Genomic DNA, 16,820 nt, shown 5'->3' on the forward strand with positions numbered 1-16,820 from the left:
TTGCTTCCACATCCCCACTAGACAACTGCTAATTAAAATGAACACAGGTAAATCAAGGTAGACTTTTTCAAAAGAAGTTGGGGCTATTAAAATGAAGACCTATGCTAGACAATCAAGTTAATAGAAGTCTTAAGATCTGAAGCATTCAACTTAAAATAAACCCCTTGAAATATGTCAATCTGTATTTCCAAAATGACTTTTTTAAATGAAGTGGGCTGCTTAGTGCTCCCTTGTAGGTTGTAATAATTAACTACAAGCTTTTTTATAAATCAGTAAAATTTTAAAATAAGTCTTGCCTAAATTGCCACAGTAGTTAATGTAGATGCATCATGTGCCTAAACACTTTTTAAGTGTAAGTTATACTACAGATGTTGCTATAAATTAGAGAAAGCATACATTCAGTGATTGTATGCAGTTCTTTATCTTACCAGCTTGTTTGAAGGTGACCCTTCTTTTCATTAAAGTTACTGGAGCCATACATGGCTTCTATAGCACCTCGGATGTCTACAAGTTTGATGATATCTCATTGTGATTTTCAGTATCAGGATCAGTCAAGTCTTGACATAACAGCAAATTTAGAGAGAGACAGAACGAACGCATGCAAATAGAACCTAATTCATGAGAATGACAACAGTTAACTTTTTTATATTCATAGTGGTTTGATAATACCTATTTGGCATTTAAGCATACATAATGGGTTGCACAAACTCTTATTTTCGTATAAATATAGTTCAGCTAACGTAAGTTCAATACACAGAAATACAGAAAACGATTCATATCTATCATTCCTCATTCTTTCAACAAATATTTATTCAATGCCTAACTTGTGGTCAGGCAATGCTGGGCACTGGAATTAAAACGTGGAAAAGACAATTTCTAACTGTACTAGCTTCCCGGGGCTGCTTTAACAAATCACCACAAATTAGGTGGCTTTGAATAGCAAAAATTTACTCTCCCACAGTTCTGGAGGCCAGAAATTCCAAATCAAGGTGATGGCAGGGCTGCCTCACCTCTGGAGGCTCCATCCTCTTTTGCTTCTTCCAACTGCTTGGGTTATTCTGCATCACTCCAATCTCTGCCAATATCTTCATACTGTATCTCCCTCCCCTGTCTGTGTCTTCTTCCCTTCTGTACATCAAATACCCCCACGTTGTGTGTCTTTTATAAGGATGCTTGTCATTGGATTTAGGGCCTAGGAGGATAATCCAGGTAACATTCACAAATTCAAGGGATTAGTACCTCGACAAACTTTTTTTTTCTTTTTTTGTTTGCCAAGGGGGCAGGGTAAGGCCATCAATCAACTTCTACTAAGTTTAAGGAACTTACTGATTAATGGTGAATAAACTACCTAAACTGGTAGTTAATACACAGACTGTTAAATTTCATTAAAATGGCAGAAAAAATACGTTTTTCATAGGAAACAGGTAAGATACCAAAGCCAAGCATGAACAATCAGGGGAAATTTCCCAGAAAGAGTTTGGAAGAAAAGTAGAAATTATTCAGGTAAGACTGAAGATAAAATACATGCAAATTCCTGGAGGAGAAAGAACATGATATTCTAAGGAACCTAAAAGAAGTTCAAAGCGGTTGGAGCCTGCAGAGTCTTGGCAGTAGAGTAGTGAGCAGTTGGGTTTATCAAGGGGCATTTAATACAGTAAAGCCATATTAAAGACTTTGAACTTTAATCCGAAGATGTGGGAAGCTACCTCATGAGTAGAATGACAAATGGCCATGGCCTTCAGTTACATACTTTGGATAAACAACTCGGCTCTGTGATTGTAGACTGGAAGAGAAGGCTGGAGGTAGGACTATCAAGTTGAGGCTCTTTTTCAGAAATCCAGTGAAGTGTTTTCGCTGGTCCCAACCATGGCAGTGGCAGGGGGCATCAAGAGACATGAATGAATGCAAAAGAGATGTTTTAGGAAGAATTTTTAATGTGTATCAATGGACTGAATTTCAGAGTAAACATAATGAAGGTACTGATCATAATGAACACTGAGAGAGATGATGGTATGCTTAATTTAGGTAAGACACACAAAGAGAGAGCCGCTGCAGGGAGTGTAAGGAAAAGTAGATTTCATTGCAGACACCTAAGGTTTAAAATATGTTTCTAGATTTTAGGTGGGTGGGTGGGTGGATCACATGTCCAGAGGGATAGCTGAATTAGATATAATGATTCGGGAGTCATCAACTTATATTTGACAACTGAAATTATGAGCGGCTGGGTGAACTGCCCCTTCTCTCATGGTCCTCTCCCGAGAATGTAGACAAGAAGGAATTGCAGAGATGCCAAAGAAAATATCATTTTAAGGAAAAGAACAGAAGTAGGTGTCTATAAAGACAATGGTAAATATATTTGTGCATGCATGGTGGTTGGGATAGGCCTTGGGGATAGAAGAATTAAAATAAGGGTTTGCAGAGCAAAGCCTAAAGTTCCAGTAAAGAGTCAGTGCACGTTTCCCTATTTGACCTTCTTGCTTATTTCCCAAAGCTGCCTTTCCAGTCTCTTCTCTTTAAGTCTCCTACTCTGCCCCTCTTTTTAGATAAAGAAGACTGTTTTAGGTAAGAGAGTTGAGTTAAATTCTATCAAGTAGTATGACTAATGAAAAGTGCTTTGGGAACTAACTACCAAGAGTTTCACAGTGACAGCTGAAAGGACCTAATGCAGATTAGAGGAGCTGGAATCTGCCTGCCATGCACAGAAGCAGAAAGTCAGGAAATAGATGCATCAGGTTTGGTTGTTAAGAAGAGAGAGACAGGACAGTACCAAAAGGGTGTGTGACACAGAAGGACACTGTCTTTGCTTTCCTCTAGCTCCTTGCACTCCTTCAATAGTGGGAAAAATCAGTGCAAGTTTATTGATGTGAAGGATGGATCAGAGAGAAAGAGACTTAAAATAAGTAAAATGAAAATAACACACACACACACACACACACACACACACACAACAGATCAATGTGAAATTCCTAAAAAAAGTTATGGTAGATAGTCTGGAGAGAAAGTCCCTAATATGTCCTAAAATTAGGGACATCTTTCCACAGTCACAGGAGGCAAATAGAGAACTGAGAAATAAAGGTGGGCACTTTTCTGATTTTATGGTATGAGGTCTTGGTTCTCCCAATATGAAAATACTGTGCTGTCAGTGAAGAATGAGGCCAGGCTATCCAGTGAGCATAGGAAGACAGGTGGTAGCAAGGAAGATTTGAGAAGACAAGAGGAATTTGGAGAAAACAGCTTTAGAAAATGGGAGGAAATGCTGAGTGGGAAAGCAGAGAGAGATTCTTTACTAGTAATATGGGCTTCTTTGTGCCAGTTTTTATTTTTAACTTACACAAGATCGTGTCCCCTGAGGTGACACAACTAAGCAATATTTACCTTCTGATGGCAGAATCTGAAATAAGGTGTCAGCTCCCAGTATTACAAACAAACAATGGCAACATAGATCAACAGCAGAAGCCTTGGGCTAAAAGAGTATTTCTCACATCATACATATTTCAATAATTGAAAATCCAGTTAGGTTCAACATAACCTTTTTCTTTTAATATAATGCAAAAGACTCAAGTTTTTAGAGTTTGAAGTCTTTTGTCCATTCATAGGACTAATAATTGATCAATTCCCATTTGAAATGTTTCTTTAAGGAAAATTTTAAAGGAAAAGGAGAGGACAGTCAGCTCTGAGCAGAAAAAAGGAGGAGGGGGGCAAAGTGATAAAGTAGTTTGTATTTCTACCCTTTCTTGAATAGTATCCCCTTGGCCTCTCTGGTACTTATCTTTCCCTCCATATTTCATATATTAGAACTCAAGATCTTTGCCTTAGAATGTGGGGATTATACAGAAAATGTAATTTCCTTCAGTTTGTAAAAGAAAAAAAATGAAAGTTTCTGTAGAAATTAAGAGGCGGAAACAATCCCACTATATAGTTATTGTTAATCTGATACCCTACTGTTAGGCTCCATAAAAAAATGATACGATTTACTCAAAAGCATTTTCATCTCCCCTCACCACTTAGTCTTCTACAGCTTTCCATTCCTGTCTTCCCAACCAGTTCTCTCCAAAGTACTAGGAGTAAGAGAGTATTTCCTTTGTCAAGCTCGCTTTCCCAGTCCCAAACAGCATCATTCAGAACCAAGCCAGAGCAATAATGTTAAAATTCAAGTTATATAAAATAAGAAAATATTCGACCCTGAAGACATTTTTAGATAATCTTTTTTAGAAGTTCAGACTTAATGACATAATTTAAATTATAGTTTTTATCCCTTGAGGGCAAAATACACATTGAGAAATCAACATCCTGCAGAGAGAAGAACACACAAAATATGAGGGGAACGGTCACCATAACAGCATTGGTGCTGACTGCAGATGCTGGGAAGAACTAGATCCTCTGCTGAAATCCAGTTTGCTCTGACATGTGTAGGGCTATGCGAGTCCTTGGTTTAATTTACAAAAACTTCTTAACTAAGTGCTATATTATTTCCATATGAGCTACTAAAAGTCAAAAAAAAAAGAAAGGAAGAAAGAGAAAGAAGTCAAAGATGTTTCTTTGGACAATTTTTTTAAGATTTTATTTATTTATTCATAACAGCACAGTGAGAGAGAGGCAGAGACACAGGCAGAGGGAGAAGCAGGCTCCATGCAGGAAGCCCGATGTGGGACTGCACATTTTTTTAAAGCTTTTTAAGAATGAAAATTCTGGGGGTACCTAGGTGGCTCGGTCAGTAGTGTCCAACTCTTGTTGGTTTCAGCTCAGATCGTGATCTCAGGGTCCTGAGATGGGAGACCCACACTGGATCTACACTCAGCAGGTTGTCTGGTTGGATTCTCTGCCTCTGCCCCTTTCCGCTTCACTTGTGTGCATACTCTCTCTCTCTCAAATAAATAAATCTTAAAAAAAAAAAAAAAAGAATGCAAATTCTTTAGAAACCCTCATGATGGGGTTTATGGAAGAAATGGTATAGAAACATACTTTTCCTTTTTCATCCGATCTCAATTCTCTAGAATTCTAACAGATAATAATAGCTAACACTTTAAAATTGCCTGCTATGTGCAATCCACTCCCTCAAACATTTTATGAACATTAACCTATTTAACCCACACATCAATTCAACCAAGTAGGCACTGTTTTTTGTACCCATCTTAGAAAGAGCAAATCTAAGACACAGAATAGATAAGCAACTTGTCTAAAGTGACACAGGTAGGGTTGGAACTGAAACCAGGCACCCTGGTTCTAGTATCCAAGCCCTTAACCACTGTGCATATTTCCTTTCATAGCTAAGTTAATATATAACCCCACAGTCAGGATACTCAATGTAGTTACATTATACGGTAAATTACAGATAGTCCAAAACTTCAATATTGGTAGAATAATCACTGGAAGATCTTAACAAATTTTGAAAAAAAAGTCTCACTTTTTTTTACCATGGATATGCTGTGACTAAGAACAGCTTAACACGGTGTCTGGTACATGGTAAGAAACTATACATAAATGCTACTTTAACTTTTATTATTAATATATTGTATTTTATTTTTTATCATAATGATTTTATTAATTTTATTATTCACATATTATCTTGGAATTCTTGGCAACTTAATATTACTATCTCCTTATCCTTGAAATTAATATGCTTTCACTTCCCTCATTCTACTACCTATACATAACCAATTGCTTTTTTCCTTTGCTCTGCATATCCATTCATTATCTGCATTTATTTTGACAGGTACGTTGCTGTCTTATTGACCCAGAGGCTGCCACAGTTTCTTGACATTCCCATTCAGTATTATAGTCTTTAATCTTCATTACAGGACTATATATACTATGATAAACATCTAATTACCTATCTATCTAGATATTATAGATAACCATATTATACTGTTTCACACTTTGCAGAACATTTCACAAATGTTCAATTATCTCTCCAAATTAGTAAGATAACTGCATAGGAAAAATCTCAAACCTCTCTGCTGAACTATAACAGAAACATGCTCTATATTTACCTTTCAGGTCCTAACAACCTTTTCTGCTTCTTTCTGCTTTTTTTTTTTTTTTTTTTTCATCTATCTTCATTTTCCTTAGGGACTGGCCTTCATGCATCAGCCCTCTTTGGCTTCTCTGGTCTCCTACCAACCAAGACCTCACATTCAGCTGTTTATATCAATGCTAGGCCCACAAATACTTATTATCAATCTTATAAGATATTTCAGTTGTATGTTTAGTCTTACCATTTAACCACTTACAATTCTGTGTATACCTCGATCACTGCATGTAACTTCAATCAAGAGAGTATCAGGGACACATTATCAAACCCATTCACTTTTTCAAAGTCCTCACTTGCCTTAAACTACACAGCTGTTAACACTGTTCGTTATTTTTTTCTTTTTATGAATCTAGAGTGCACAAACTCAAATTTTTCGTCTTTCTGCCTTACTTAACTCTGAACTGAGTTATTCAAAAGAACCTATCTCAATGAATTGTTGGACAATTAAATCAGTATATTTGCACAAAACACTTAAGGCCACATAAATCTCACACAATAACTGATGTTTTCTCTACCTCTTCTAAACTGTAAATGATTAGAACATGTATTTCTTGTGAAACAATTTAGTCCATCCCCATATTATGGGTGTGTGCATGCCTTTTCCTAATGAGCAGATTGTAAGCTAATTGAAAACAGATTTATCTCTTAATCACTTACTTGCCGCAGGGTGTAGCATAGTATCGTTGGTACGTATAGCCAATAAACATCTCTATTATCATTAATACACAAATTAATAGTGACTTTTTTTATTATAAATTTACTGAGTTTGCCCATTAGGTTATTCACTACCTTTAATGAATACCCTAAAAACTGAAAAAAAGGCAGCGATGCTATTTTTTTAGTTTCCCTTACTTGATTTACTATGCACCAGGGCAATTTCCATATATTAATCCAGTGAGTTCTCTCTGAGTTCTCTCTGCTACCCTTTATAAGATAATATCTGTGTTAACACACGAAGACCTGAGGTTCTAAGACATTAAGTGACTTGCACAAGAGGACATGTTCTGGGAAGTGGTGAGCCCAAATTTGGAACTTGAAGTATCTGTCCTAACCCTTAGCCTAATCCCAACCCTGTCTAATTCTGATAATAAGATGTGGTTCAACATTTCCCCCTAAAAGAACGGAGCTCTAATGGGTCCAGAGATCATACCGCTCTCTCCCTCTTCCAAAGGTCCATGATAGACATAGAAAATTCTACCATTTAGTGCTTGTTTTTGTTTCATGAATATCAATTTAACCTCACTTCACTATTTAGAAAATTAAGAATGGGCACATGCAATATGCTTTTTCCGTACCTCCTAACTCCACTGAAGGAAATAATAACTCTTTATAAAGTAGCTTCATGATTTTGATAGTTTCTATTCTGCTTTTTAACTTTTTCTTCAGATTAATCCAGTCTGTCTCATAACCAAGATTTAAACAGCAAAAGTAGTTCTCAGGTTCTTGTTTGTAATTAATGTAGAGAAAAAAAAAATGCCTATATGTGAGGCATGGGCATTATTTATTATGGGAAATGAAAGTGGTCACAACAAAGAAGTATTACTTTTAAAAAAATCTCTTCTATTAAAAGCTTCGATTTTTAAAATAACTTTGAATGCAATATACCAAAAAAATTCATTTTTTTGCAATAAATGATTATATGAAAAATAAAATTAAAAACCTGTCCTTAAGCATTGGACCAAAAAATTGCAAAGAAAAAACCCTTTCATTTTCTAGACCCTATTTGTTTATTGAACAGTCCCTTCTTTCTGGATTTAACACATCAATGACAGTCCTCTACCATATTCATTCTTTTGCTGTGCTCTCTTGACACAACCTAGCAAAGAGAAACCATCTGCAAATATTTATTAAACAAACACTAATTTCCTTGCTAATGGCAATGATTGCTTATAAATGCTTATACCATAAAAACAATCTATATTCATTAATCCTTATATGCTGTTCAAGATACTAAGCATTTAGTCCTCACTATAACACTACAAGAAAAGTACTGTCTTCCTCACTTGACTTAAGAGAAAACAGATTTAGTAAAGATCAATGACTTGCTAAATGTCACAAAGTGCTAAGTGCTGGAACCAGAATTTGAACCCTGAGAATTTGGTTCCAGATCCTACATCCTTACATACTAAAAGAGAACAAGATAGAATGGAAATTCTGATATTCCTCCTAAAATTAAGTTCAACTAGGTTCTTTTGCTGCGGAGACATGCCAAAAATAAGGAAAAAGAAAAGCCCAAATCACTCAAACTTGGGTGGCAGCCCTGACAATGTGGTCATTTTTATTATGATAAAACAGTTCAAAATGATTTATAATAAAATTCCCTGTCTCGGGCTTTCTAGACTTCAAGTACTGAAAATAACATTCCATGAGTAATTGAGCAATAAATTTTAAATTAGCCTTCTCAGTCCGAATTGAGACACCACCCCACTCGTTGCAATAGAGAGCTGATAGCCACCACCATCGTCTATGGCAACCACAACTGCATTGATTCTATTACCAGATAACAAACGAAACACCCTATTTATAATCTGTGCAAGTTTAACAAGCTAAATCCTTGCTATGAGTCTCACACTTGCTAAATTGATGTAAGTACTTCTAGAAACAGATGCATTTCTTTATCTCTCCGTACTTTCCTAGAATTACACTAGTAATATTTAAATGACGCTTCAAACTCAGTTGACTAACAGCCTCTTGTGGATTCAAAGCAATGGAAAAAGAATAAAGCTACAATAGTAAAAAAAAAAAAAATACACAAAATGAAACAGTTGGGTACATTTATTTTTTCTTTATAAGTGAGACCACGCATGGGGATGTATGTGTATGTGTGCTGCTAAATGAATATGTAAAATGAATACTTTGAGAATACAGCTAATCCGGTCCATACTTTTCCCCATTATACTAGAAGTAGAAAAGTTGCAGAAAACATTCATGTGACTTTCCTTTATTCTAAATTTACTTTTTATTTTTTCACCCTCTTTCTGGCCACCTAGTTGAAGTTTGGTAGTAACAGATACCAGCATATTGGAGAGGAACAGTGGTGGTAATTGTGTTCTTGAACATTTGTGGATGCTGTCTCTTCTTTTCAACCTTTTCAACCTTTAAATAAATCCATATGTGTGAATACACATATGTTCATGCCTGTCTAAATATATATTGTCAGTAGCACAAACAGTTTTTATTTGTTCTTTTTTGTTGTGCATTCAAGAATTACAACTGCATTTTGAGAGAATTTAGGAATTGTTAGCTTTATGGTGTGACAGATGGTGGTCATATGGAGAGCAAGTATCTAGTTTATGAGTGTGTCTTTACTTTTACTATCATCCTGAGAACCTTCTATTTCTTGGCATATTTTTACCTTTAATTCTATAACGGTACCTTGTCAACGCATGAAAATATGAAGGAAAGAGAAGAACAATGTAGTCATGTAAGATGGTTTTAAGAATCAGAAGTCTCCAGTGCTCACCTCTTCATCATAAGCAAGCCAAACAAATGAAAAATGAGTCACTGCTTAGACAAAGCACAACCACCTCTGATTCTATATCCCATTTACAATGCCTAACATCTTTTCCTCATCTCAATTTGTATCCCTTCCTTTAAGGTTATTCTTGATGTACCTCAGCTGACTTTTCATCTGTATAAAAGTGTTACAAGGTGAGACACAGTTGCAAACTTCCTAAAGGTTGTCATGGCTATTCCTGACAAAACTTTAAAAAACAAAACAAAGCAAACTCCTCAATTCTCTTCTCTAAACCACTTAAAACTCCCAAACTTTCTTACCCTTTTCCCCACATATTCCAGTCTTGACTTGGTTTCTCTTACAGAAAACAAACAAACAAAAAAACCTTATAGGAGTCTAATTGATTCAGCACAGCTTATCGAATACAGCAATGAACGGGAGAAAAACCTATCTAATTTTTTACCAGATTGCGAACAGAAGACTGTGTTTCACATAGTCTCCCAGGAGGCAAGGTGATGAACTAATCATGTTGCAATCTACGAGGTCACAGCAAATAATTAAGACACTTGTTACAGTGGTCTGTGTGGTGCGATCCTGTAGCGACTCAGAATGGATTTTCCATAAATTCAAGAAAAGGTTCTTTAAAATCCTAATTTAAAACCTACATTTTAGCTAATTAAGAACAGTATGGCTCAAACTAATACATCATTTCACACTTAGTGTATTGATAATCCTGAGAGCAGGAAGAGAGAAGAGAAAACCTTAATTTTTTTTTCTTCTGTCCTTAGCTCTTTTAAGGTGTTTGCTGGAAAATAAACACAGACACACTCTGCTGCTTTAGTGATCAGCGTGACAAAGGAAAGCATAAGGCAGTTTGCATATACTCAGTACCAATTATCTGACATTTTCACATCATAAAGCAGGTTTAAAATGCCATGGGGTGAAAAAATGTTCTTCACCAAAAGAAAGAATCCCCTCAATGTGTGGTGCTGATTAACTTTAGAAGAGTTGATAAAAGATGACGAGGAATCTTTCAGGAGCGATTTTGTTTTTGAATGAAGGCAAAATCCCACATCTGTCACGCACAGCTTACACGTGGATCTGACTAAAAACAAAACATTACCACACCATACTTTCCATACCCAAGATGTGATCAGGACTTTACATACCTTACGTGGCAAGCATGATTTGCCCAATTTCACCAATTAGAATTCGAAGTACAAAGAAGAAGGTTCTACAATTTAAAAGTGACCTGAGTATTTAGTTTAGTTTAGTTTAGTTTTTTTTTTTTAACGTGGTAGAAAAATCCAAGGCAAGCTTAAGTTTCTAAAATCATTCTGAATAATTCTGAAAATGTCTGATTTAAAATTCTGCAATTTTGACTCTAGCTCTTTCATTTCAAAAATAATTCGCAAAGCTATTGCAAGATCCTCGTCATACCCTGAATATTCTTGCATTATTTCTGTAAGTCATATTATTTGCAACTTAGTTGCCAAACTGCAGCTACTTTTTTTTTTTTTCTAAACTTCTTAATGTATTTAGGAAAAGAAAGTGGTTTAGGGGTAGTTTTTATTTACCTATTCTTGTATGAACAATTAGGAAGAAAGGTATAATAATAAAGGTATAAGAATGAAGTAGTTTTGCTCTAAAATATTGTTTGTTCTAATTATTATCCTAATACACTGCTTAAGATCTAAATATATAATTTTAATTTAAATGCAGCTGAAAGTAAAGAAAGATAGCAATTCAAATTTTAAGAGAAAAATGAGAAGTATTATACAATAATCATATAGTAATCATTCTCAGCTAAATGCCACCTTCATTATCAATATATTATTCTGTAATATACATATATATTTCTAAACAAAATAAAGGAGATAATTATATCATCTCAAAAATAGCAAACAAGTGACAAAATTAACTCAACTTAAAATAACATATGAACATTATGACTGATAACTTAATAACATATAAACCAAAACTATAAAATATCTTCAAATTTTTCTAAAACATTAAAAGTCTCAAAAGCTTAAAAATTATTTCAGTAACTGGGATTCCAACTTTGCAGAGCCCAAACAATAAAATACACATCTTAATTATTGTATTATTAAAACTATTTTTTTCAATCTTATTTGGTCTTTTCTCTCATGTGAGAGAAAAGAAAAAAAACACTTTTAAATGAATAATCTGGGAATTTTTATTTCATTTTTTTTCTTTTCTGCATCATAGATGGAGCAAATATTCAAGTATTATGGGAACTATCAGAAATATTATTCTTAATGTTAAATGACAATAAACGCAATTTACTCGTAATAGTATAAAAATGAGGATAAAAATGTGAAAATACTAAACAGTATGAAAATTAATACATGGTTTCTGTCAGTGTTTTCTGTTTACCTTCACTTTGTTTCAGATTGTATAATAAATACTATATATACCGAATAGTAGGTAGACAACTATTAGTGATGAACTCTGATAAAATAAAAATAGGAGAATTTATTTTTTTTTATTTTTTATTTTCAGATTAGGAGAATCTAAAGAGTATTAGCCATTCTATGATTTTGAGTCTCCATAAATTAAAGTACTTCCCTACAGCCCACTGTAATAATTGAACTATTTAATACAGTAAAGGTTTTCAATTCCTGTGACCCCACTATCACATCACATTTAGCACCACAAATGCTGTTTTACACATAACTGCTGTAAAAATAGACTGCTTATATGGGCACGTGACGTGTTTTGAATAGCTTCAGTACTTACTGCTGTCAATGCCTCAATCAGCACATTATCCCTACCCTCACGATTTTACAACTTAGTGATAAATATAGCAAAAGATGGCTTTTGAAGAACATTTTAGCAATTAACCATGAAATAGTCTTTTTAGAAGAAATTGCTAAATTTAAATAGCACATTATCCAATAGTCAAATTACATGCTTCAATTGGAAACCTGTGTGTCTAGCTGACTTACTAACATGGATTTATATATACATTAGCAAACTATTATATCACAATATTAAGCATGTTTAATCCATCACTGCAAGTCACTTTTTATCTGGTCAAGTGTGTATATACACATATACATACATATATACATACACGTATATCATATATACATATATGTGTATGCATATACACGTATATGTATATATACGTATTTAACTCTTATTTATCCAATGATCTAATTATCTTCCCAATTACATTTAACAGTGGGATAAAACCAGTAAAAGCGTATCTTTTCCTGTTTTACAATGAATTCTATCTTTCAGTGAGTGACAATAAATTCCTACCTTTTTAAATTATATTTTGTTTCTATAAGAAAGTATTAGTTTTAAAACTATTAATTAGGTTAAAAACTACTAAAGCGTGTGACTGACATTCATTTTATTGCATATAACTGCTGGTCTTTACTCTTGGTTTCAAAACTGTTACACAGATTTATTAAACTGGAAAGTCACAAAATATCCATCAGTTATTTACTCCAGTGTATGAAAGTTTGAAAAACAGCTCCTTCTCTTGCCACCCCATGCCTTCTATAATTGTTAATTTATATTACCTACAATTAAGAATCATTGGTGATATAGAAGAACCAGAAACAAGGAAACTCTTTTGGAGATTACAATAAGTCAGTGAGTTGATTTGCCATATTTCATTTTTTAATGCCATTGGACAGACAGATTTCTTATTAAGAGACAAAATCAATAAGAGCCAGTGTGAAAGTTGTAAAGATCTCATTAATAAGAATAACTAGTGTTTTATGTTATCTATACAGCAAATACTTCTGATAGTTGTTAATTCAATCTTGCTTTTCTTATTTTAACTATTTTGAAGTAGAAATTTTACATAATATTGTATTTACTAATATTAATAAAATCTTTCATATGAGGGGTTGGAGAAATAAGTGATCTAAATAGGAAAAAAAGTTTCACATTCAAAGTGCACATCTTCCTTTTTTCCACTGGAATGACAATACAGAATATACTTCAAATCAAAGTTATATCCGTATTAGAAAGGATGATAAGAGATCAGCAACTAAATAAAAACATGTCAACATTTTCCCTCAAAAGTCCAATCCACCAAAAATCCATAAACAACTAGTTATCTTTAAGATTTAGAGACTGGTAATCATTGCTTGTCCAAATGAAAAAGTAGATTACCTCCGAATATTTCACAACTAACTACTCACTGTGTAAAGAGATCAAACTTTGTTAAGTAGAAGAACAAATATTTAATTGCCATTAATACATATTGCTGTTGTCCACCAATGGACTTTTATTTAAACACTTTCTATCTGTGGAAGGTACGCGGTGTACATGGGTGATGACCCTTGAAATTAACAATATTAATATTCTGAGGTGTCCCACAGGACTAGTTAAAAAAAGTTACATCAATATCACAAAGAAGGTTGCATCCTATTGTCAAAAGCTTAATTACAGAAGCTATCTTATTTATTAATAAACAAGAAATTCAACGGTATTACTTTTCATCAACACTTGGTGAAGGATCTTTTTCTTCATTGTTACTCCTTAGGTTATTTTGATCTACGTTAAATCAGGAGCTATGTACATACTAACAGATTACACATACGTAGAAACAAAACATACCACATCACCCAGGGTTTCAGATATGAAGAAAAGCTTTTAGCAACAAACTGTTATCACCAGACTGTGAAACTGAACAGGCATCCTTAATAACTCTGCCTGTATACCCCACCACATCACCTTAGCAACAGGAGAGGAAAAACCGTGACTTTAAGTCTCCGTAGAGTAAAAAAAGCTGTTGCTAAGCAAACATTACAACCAAAAATACAGAAAACTGTAGCTTGTTATTTGAGAACTACTTCACAAGTTTAATAATTTAATTGGCCCAGCGCACTTTAACCTGGATACCCAAACCAGATGAGAGGTGAAAACAAGTCCACTTCCACATCCCACAAATTAGCAGTTACCTTGCATCCACCTCAAGTCAAAAGCCAGCTAAGGACCAACCGAGAGAGACTGTCTTCTCTCTTCCTCTTGACCTCTCTTATCCTCCTTATCTAGTTGGTTTTACACTTTACCCATGTCACTGGTTAAGATCTAAAACAACGACTGGCTTCCGCCCCAAAGTGTCCAGTCTCCGAATGTGTGCCCCGCAAATACTTGGGAGAAAACCCAAGGCCCCCCAGCCTGCACTTGCTTCCTGTGCCCCAGCCAGCTGCACGCCTTACCAATCCTCTCGTGAGCTTTCTCCGGATGGCACTTACCTGCTGCTCCCCGGGTTCCGTAGATTTCACCAGGTGCTTATCCTTGTACAGGGACCACAGACCAATATTGGGCAGGAAAATTAAAGCCACCATGAATAAGAAAGTCATCTGCAGAAATCTCTTCTGTTTCCTCTTCATTGCAAGTGATAACAGAGAAGAAAAGTTAAAGGAGATGGCTCCCTGCCTGCTTCTTGTGTTTAATGCCAAAGTCCTTTCCTCTCCCCTGCGAAGCACCAGAAACTGAGGAGAAGCTAAAAACTTTTGTTGCGTGCTCAGCACCAATCTGCACGATTCAGAGGGAGTTGGGCATCTGCAGAACAAACGCACAGTTACTTTCCCCCCCGAGAAAACTATGACGAAGGCATTATCTATTGGCTTAGAAGTAAATGACTTGACTGAGGAAATCATTAAGACTCTCCGAAAATAGGCAATGGAGTAAATATGATCATTTCTCACATAATCCTAAGTTAACGGAAGTCTACAGCATGCTAGAGAGGCAAGAACAGGAGTTGTGGGGCGCGCCCCCCTGAGTGGGGGAGGGCGGGGCTGGGGAGAGGAGACGGGAGCGGGTCAGGAGGGGGGGAGGACTGCGTGGAGGAAGCGGTCAGCCCCGGCAGGTGTCAGGAAAGAAGAGCGTCTGCTTTTGACATTGGGACGTCACCTTCCTCGTCCTCCCCGAACGTCTCCTCCGGAGCTCCCCCCGGGATAACCCACCTGAACTCAGGGCCAAGTCCCCGGGAAGCCAGCGTGCCGGCGGGCTCCGCACCGATGCGGGGGCGCAAGTCCTGTGCGGATGGAGGTGAGCAAACTCCTGGGTGCTCGCGCGCGGTCCTCACTCTGCTCGGCGGGCAGCGGCTCCCGAGCGCGGAACCTGCTGGAAGGGAGGCTACAGATGTCAGCGGAGCCCAGCCAGGAACTGGAGGCGCCCTCGGAACGTGATGCTCCGCGCAGTCAGCGCTGTGCCATCAATCTCTTCGCCTTCGCCGTGACGCTCTCACGCGCCGCTCTTCATGTTACCATTCTTTTCCGGCAGCGGAGCGAACCCCGAGGAGCATCGCGAGCGCCCACAGGGCGGTGGGGGGCGGTGGGGGGCGGTGGGGTCCGCCTCCCCTCCCGCGGAGGGGCTGGAGCGGGGCGAAGGCGCGTGTGCGCCGGGCTGGGCGGTGCGCGAGGGCGCGCGGGGGTGCGCGGAGGGCGAGCGGCGGGCGCTGCTCCCTCCCTCCCGGCCGCCCGCTCCCCGCTCCCGGCTCCCCGCTCCCCGCTCCCCGCTCGCCGCCGCCCGCCTTCCGCCGAGACGCTGCTGGGGCCGACCACGTGCGGGAGCCCGAACCCGGGAGCGGAGGGGCGCGGAGGGGCGCGGAGGGGAGGGGCGGGGAGGGCGGGGAGGGCGGGCCGCCGCGAGGGGCGGGCAGTTCCCCCGGGCCCCAGACCCTGCCGCGAGCGCGAGGTGGAAGGGGAGGGCGAAGACGCTGCAGGACGGGGACTCGCACCTGCCGGCCTGTCTCCGCCGGGGCTTTTCGGAGCATCCTTTCGGGGGCAGGGATAGCAGCGCCCCCACTCATCTCACGCAGAAGGCGCCAGGCCAGAGACTCCGGAGGAAAAGTCGCCGGGCTCGCGGGCTGACCCCGGTCCTTCTCCGGTGCCGGCGGAGCGCAGCGCGGAGGCGCCCCGAGGCTGGGCCGGTGCCGCCCAGAGGGGCTCCCCGGGCACCTGTCCCGCCGCTCGGGCCAGGTACGTGCGGGGGGTGGAGGAGGACGACGCCGAAGCGAGGCAGCAGCTCTGGAGCGACTCCGCGGAGACCCGGGGCGCGTCCGGGGCGTGCAGGCACCCGGGGCCCCGAGATGTGGCGGCGGCGCGGCGCTCCTCCCCCGCCCGGCTCGCCCGCGCCCCGCGCGCTTTATTGCTGCAAGGGCTGCCTGGCGCCCGACCTCGCACACTCCTCCCGTGGTCCCCGGAAAATGTGGGGACTCGAGGTCGGTCTCAGGCAGAAGGGACTCCTGCGTCTCCCCAACATGCAGATGCACCGCGCCCCCCGGCGCACACGCGCGGACCTGGGGGTCCTCTCCAAGACACCTGCGTGCCTGGCGGC

General features: G+C 38.6%; 1 protein-coding gene across 1 annotated transcript in view; it reads right to left on the reverse strand.

Annotated features, from left to right (window-relative positions):
• The window catches only part of GALNTL6 (polypeptide N-acetylgalactosaminyltransferase like 6), a 1,153,240-nt gene extending 1,136,963 nt beyond the window's left edge, over positions 1-16,277 (reverse strand). The window contains exons 1-3 of the mRNA XM_055299901.1: positions 16,222-16,277; positions 15,446-15,602; positions 14,732-15,041 (exon numbers count right to left, since the gene is read on the reverse strand). Of these exons, the coding sequence (XP_055155876.1) occupies positions 14,732-14,869 (138 nt within the window). The 5' untranslated portion in view covers positions 14,870-15,041; positions 15,446-15,602; positions 16,222-16,277. The remainder of the gene's footprint in view (positions 1-14,731; positions 15,042-15,445; positions 15,603-16,221) is intronic.
• Between the last annotated feature and the right edge of the window lie 543 nt (positions 16,278-16,820).

The sequence above is a fragment of the Nyctereutes procyonoides genome, unplaced genomic scaffold (assembly GCF_905146905.1).
Source record: "Nyctereutes procyonoides isolate TBG_1078 unplaced genomic scaffold, NYPRO_anot_genome, whole genome shotgun sequence".
Taxonomy (NCBI): Eukaryota; Metazoa; Chordata; class Mammalia; order Carnivora; family Canidae; genus Nyctereutes; species Nyctereutes procyonoides.